The following is a 6000-nucleotide window of genomic DNA, read 5'->3' as shown; positions in this document are numbered from 1 at the left end:
CACACAGTCAGGAAGAAAAAACAACACATGCTTTCTACACACATTAGTGGCATGAGCTTGGAAGACAAAGTGAGCTTGTTAGGACATGGTTGAGGAGTCTGCAGAAAGCCAGTTGCTCACATACTGCTATGTCTCAATATTGAGATGGAGGGTAGCTCGCTGAACCCCTCTCGCCCTGCTTCAAAAAACAGTATTATTACGATAAAGTGGTATAAAATAAGGATCGATGGGCCAAGAGGAGGTGAATTAGTACCCCACAGGAAAAGTCTTTTTGGTTTCCTAAAATCTCTTCTCCATCTCTCGTAAGGTTTTGAAAAGTTTATACACAGGATAAATAAGTACAATCTAATAGATACATTTAAGGATCAACAATATGTGATCCTCAATGAGATGGTACAAGAGTCAGTCTGTCTCGAAGCATGTTTTTATAGCTAAAAATGTAGATAATCTTTTTAAACACACAAAAAGCCTTTATACATGCAGGTATTAGTGCATAGGTTCCTGCAGAAAAAGAGTATTATTGTGTTGTCCATTGAATCATCTTCCCAAACATCACCAGATGAATTTGGCATAGTTATAGAAATAAATAAAATGACAGTCTTTTAAATGGAGATCGTTTTTCACACCCTCCTAGTCCCTTGATTAACTTATCATTTAAATATATCTCTATCTATATACAGTATGTATGAATAAAAAAAAGAAGTCAAAGAAGCATAAAACAAAAAACTATTCTAGATCTCTAGAGTAGCTTCTAGAGTTACTGGGTAAGGAGTCATTTAATCACAGTAAATTTAAGATCTTGGTAAAATGAGAGGTGGAACACAGTGAAGTCTGAAGACAAAGAAAATAATGCCACACATGGAGATAGTTTCTGTGTGTGTTTCAGTTCGGAGGAGCACAGGAGGGTGTGATCAATCCTCACAAATTAGAAGGGAGTTTAGAGCGGACAGTTTGAGGTTCTAGATCTGATGAGTAGGCAGCAGAGCTCCTCCTCAGAGGCAAAGCCGGAGAAACCCCGGGAGACTGAGTCTGGTGAGGGTGCCCTGGAGACGTCTGGATTGGAGGAGTCATGCGCCCTGGCACTGAGCTACAGGGTTTGGGCACAAGAGTGGGTGAGGAAAAAGGTGAAGGGTAATATCCAGTTTCCACAGAGGAGCGAGGAGTTTGGTGGCCTAACGCCTGGGCCACCTCTTGCGGCAGAGATGGGTGTGAGCTGGATAAAAGCTTTAAGTCCTCAGAAAAGCGGCCCAATGGAGAATCTCTCCCCATTGTTTGTGGCTGGCCGGGTAGCTGTGAAGGGAAAGACGACTGAGGCATGAAAAGAGAACTGTGGGATCCTGTGGCACTGGAGGGGTCACTGTAGTGGAAAGTCCTGCCTGCCACTGGGCTTTGGACAGTAGGGCTGGGTGCCACTGGGGTAAGGCAGGGGGAGGCGTTTGCTGAACCATACTGGGCCAGTGAGGCCAGGGCAGACCTCTCTAGGGACATCTGGTGAGGCATGAAGCCAGACTGGAGGCCTGCCAGGCTAAAATGGGTGAGGGAAGATGGGGAGCCCTCCGCAGGCTGCTGGGTGTGCTGTCCTCTATTAGAAGATGGGGAGCCTTGTGGAGGGGAATGGAAGAGGTTTAGGCCACTGGTAGTCCTGCCTCCCCCAGCAAATTGCTGCAGAGGAGCCACCTGAGGAGGCTTAGGAGGAGGCTGGCTATGGAGAAGCTGCCCAGTCATAGGGCTGGACGAGCCAGTAGAAATAGGACTCTGACAACGGGAGGAACCGATATGTCCAGCTGTAATTCCAGCAGAAGCCCCTCCTACTGGACAAGATGGAGACCCTGCTATATGGGTCCCTACTGCCCCTCCTGCCGCCTTGCTAGTATGTCCTCCAATCATCCCTCCCCCTGACCCACTTAAACTTCCTATATGGCTAGTTGTTGTAGTTGCTGATCCACCAGGAGCCCTTCCCAGGGATCCACCAGGATTCCCCACCACTGAATCACCAGAAATACCTCCAAGTGGTCCCCCAGAGGCCCTTCCAACTGATCCCCCACACGCCCCTCCTGTCAAACCCCCAACCACTCCCACTGATCCACCAGATGCCCTACCTAATGATCCTCCAGTGGTCGTCACTACCAGTGATTCCCCTGAGGGCCCCCCAACAGATCCCCCAGAAGCCCTTCCAATTGATCCCCTGGAAACTCTTCTTACTGATCTCCTGGATACCTCTCCTATAGGCCCACAAGTAACATTCCCCCCTGATCCACCTGATGCCCCACCAGCTAACCTACTACTAGCAGCACCCACCAATCCTTCAGACATCCCTCCAACTGATTCCCCTGAGATACCTCCTCCACAAGTACCCCCTCCCAAACCAAAGGGCCCCTCTGAAGTCACTTCCGTTGTTCCAGTTGTAAAGTCCTCTCCGGCCCAAGCCGTGTCTCCTCCAGTGGCTCCTTCCATAGAGCCTCCGATCGCTCCAGCCGAGGACCACCCTGTAACACCACCACAAGCTCCAGCTACTCCTCCACTTATCCCCGACCCTGTACTTCCACTTGTAGATCCTTGGTGGAAGAGGTTCGAGAGAGGTGGGGTGCTGGAGCGGAAGGGCTGTAGATGCTGTGGTTGCGGGTGTAGCTGAGCCATACTAGATGAGGGCGAGCCAGAGGATGAGTATGGTCCAAAGGGGAAAGCAGATGCCCCTCCCCCACTAGACCCAGACCCAGACCCACCCCCACTAGGTCCATGTTGGCCTCCACTACCTGAAACCTGCTTGCTAGAGCCAGTTGCCCCTGAACCTGATGTCATATGCTGAGCCCGAAAAGAGGCCAGTAATGGCATGTCCACCCCAGTGTGCAGTTTTGAGGGTGTGCTGGAGGGGGAATCACCAGCAGAGCCAGGTGATGTGGATGAAGGAACAAATGTGTGGAACTTCTTGAGTCGGGTGGGAGGATCCTTTAGAGACCCCAAAACAGAAACCGGAGGCCTAAAGAGTGTTGGAGGGAGAAGGGGATGGTGTGTCAGTGCGATGGCTACTGAGGTGGTGGCAGCTGCTGCCTGGAGCGGGGCCTGGATCAGAGGGGCCCAGATGACAGGGGTAGGCGAGGGAGGCGACTGGGGTGGGGCATTCTGCATGAGGTGCGCACAGTGGGCCATGTCCCTGTCATGCTGTACAATCTGCTGGATGATCTCGTTCTCCTGGTAGTTGAGTACACCAGAGCTGAGGTCATGTTGTACCTTGTGCTGCAGGATGGAGTTTTTCTTGCCTTTAAAAGCACACATACAGACAAACACAGAAACAGACACATAGAGAGTTATAGGTGAGAGAAAAGACAGAGAAAAGGAGAATAAGCACAAGTGTTCTAGGTGGTTGGAACCAGGCTGATATTTGGGTGTACTTGAATAACCACCCTATTTTCCAGCAACCACTTCACATAGAGCAACCTAAGACAGAGACAACTATGAAGAGGAAGAAATAAAGGAAAAAATGTACCTGAAAATCACAAGTGGGAAAAGGGAGTAAAAGAGATTTCAGAGAGCGACAAGGGATGTAGAAGAAAGAGAAAGACAAAGCATAAAAGAGCAGAGAATAAGAGAAACAACAAAAGGTGGGTGGGAGATAACTACCCAGAGACAGACGTTCAGGTTGTATGACAGCCTGAGGTGTAGGTGATGTATGTTTAACTAGTTCTTGCTGTGGTTCCCTTGGTAACAGTGACAAAACAAAAATCAAACACTGTACCTGCAATTTGTAAGACATGTTGAGGAAATGCTCCAAGTCTGCAACTGTATCTATTTGTGTCTCTCCTGTAATTGGCTAGTAATATCAGAAGGGAAGCCACGCCTAAAATCATATAGTTGTAAAATTCAAGCTTTTGTGGGATAAGCCATCTCATGACACTAGAGAGAAGCTTACACATTTGAAATAAAGTATCAGGGTAGAGGTTTTCACAATTTGGTGCTCCATTATTTTCCAGGCTTGAATTATATAGGGGAGACCGGGGATGTTGTAACATTTTTGACACTTCTGTATGTATCTTGGAGCTCTTTTAAGCCAGTGCATTCAACATGTGATACAAACTAGTTTGTGTATGTCTGCTATTAAATGGCATAGCTGTTATCTCTGAAAAACTATAAGCTTTCTAATCAACACTAAAATTACTTTTTAACATACTGTAATTGCGTGTGTGTGTGTCGGTGTGTGTCAAGAATATCAGTTACTATTAGCCATTGTCTGATCCTATCCTTAACCGTAACCCTTTCATCTTTGTCTTTCATGAACTAGACATATTGAAATTCAAAGCAAACATAAATGCAAAATAAATTTGGGTTGGAGTAGGTTAACATACTAAATTGCTGTTACAACTAACCCAGACCTTTGTGGCCATGAAGTAGCTTACCTTACAGCTAACACCTAAAACATTAGCACTTACAACTTGCATGAAAGATATCTACATAATAAACAAATAATAACCATGATGTACTTCTGATGAGTTTAAAGCAGAAGTGAGTGATCCGGTCGTTTTCGCTAATGCTGCGTTCCAGGCAGGCTTTTGAAATCGTAAATTACAGCTTCAAGTCACAACTTACGACTTTGTAGCGTTCCAGGCAACCCACTCGTGTTTTTCCGACCTGTTTTACCGGTGAAAGTCACTATAACGGCCACTCGTAACTTCCGACCGGTGAACTCGTACCAGATCGAACTGGTACCACTTCACGGTTGGAAAAATACGAGTTTCCTTGAACGCACCATAACAGTCCTCGTCGCTACGTCACCACATTCACGGCGTTCCTTGGCTGCACACACAGCCCTGCATGCCGTTCTCTCTCCTCATTGGATAAAAACTGTAGGATACGATAAATGTTTTCTCTTCGGCTCAGAGCAGAGCAGAGGGACTGAGAGACCCGTGTTTCAGTCCAAACACTCTATGTAAGTGATTGCTGTCGGAAGATATAACTATTTAAGAGTTATATTAACACAAATATATCACTCACTTCTGCTTTAACTACAAAGCAGGCAATGCTATCACAAAAATAAATGGAGGGGAAAAATACTTTTATACCTCAAAATTAGTTTTTTCCCTCTAAAACTGTCTGTGTCTGCCACAGGATGATACTTCTTCATAGAATAAGGATTAAACTGAGCACAGTCAATCAGGTGATTCATAAGTTGTTCCTGATTGGAAAAATTGAAAGTGTTACAACTGACCCATGTTACAACCATCCCCGGTCTCCCCATGAAAAACAAAGTCCTCATGAGCTGTGCACAACGTCAAAAAGACATGTTGGAGTTATATCATTATGACAGGTATACCGACTGCTGATCCAACCTTCAATAGAAAAGTAAGGAACTCTGACCGCAAAGTCCATTCGTCTTTGTTGAATGGTTGCCCTAGCAGTGACAGGGTTAATTCACATGGCTGCCATTTTCAATTTGGTGCTAACAAAAAGCTGTGAAACCCAAAGATATTGTAAATGCAATTAGGCCCAGATCAATCTCTCCATTTTCTGTTATGACTGGTGGCAGATTAGTAGAGGGATTGCTGTGAGGTATTGTATCTACATCCAGCTTGACCCTGGCACCACCTGACCCTTTATCACCTGCACACCTCCAATCAGATTGTGCACAGTCCATCGAGACAGTAATTACTTTACGGATCAGTGCTGTGTGAGTGACTTTATTAGGGAAGAAGGGTGTACATGAACATAAAGCCCAGCAGATAGGACATACACCGGAGACCATCTCACAGAAACATCACTATCAGCCCACCACATCTTTTCAAAGCAGCCATTTTCTACAAAGAGACCCCCTAAAGCAATTTCTCTATCTTCCATTCTAAACATAGCTGAGGATAAAACAGAGCGAAAACAGAACACAGCGATGGGTGAGTGATGATACAGGCGTGCCTTTCATTGTGAATTTTTCATCTGCCCAGGCTGAGCCTGGGAACAGTGATGGATACGGAGAGAATGTCAATTGTATGCCTAAGAGAAGTCACACAGGGATTT

General features: G+C 46.1%; 1 protein-coding gene across 1 annotated transcript in view; it reads right to left on the bottom strand.

The window, feature by feature from the left end:
* Positions 1–918: 918 nt before the first annotated feature.
* Positions 919–6000, bottom strand: part of hcn4 (hyperpolarization activated cyclic nucleotide-gated potassium channel 4) — a gene marked incomplete at both ends in the record, with an annotated part of 80674 nt that continues 75592 nt past the window's right edge. Inside the window, 2 exons of the mRNA XM_084001801.1 lie at positions 919–1755; positions 2389–3257. Coding sequence (XP_083857927.1) covers positions 919–1755; positions 2389–3257 — 1706 coding nt within the window. The remainder of the gene's footprint in view (positions 1756–2388; positions 3258–6000) is intronic.

Source organism: Trachurus trachurus (genome assembly GCF_905171665.1).
Source record: "Trachurus trachurus genome assembly, chromosome: 3".
Classification (NCBI taxonomy): domain Eukaryota; kingdom Metazoa; phylum Chordata; class Actinopteri; order Carangiformes; family Carangidae; genus Trachurus; species Trachurus trachurus.
This window is presented reverse-complemented; position numbering and strand designations above follow the sequence as displayed.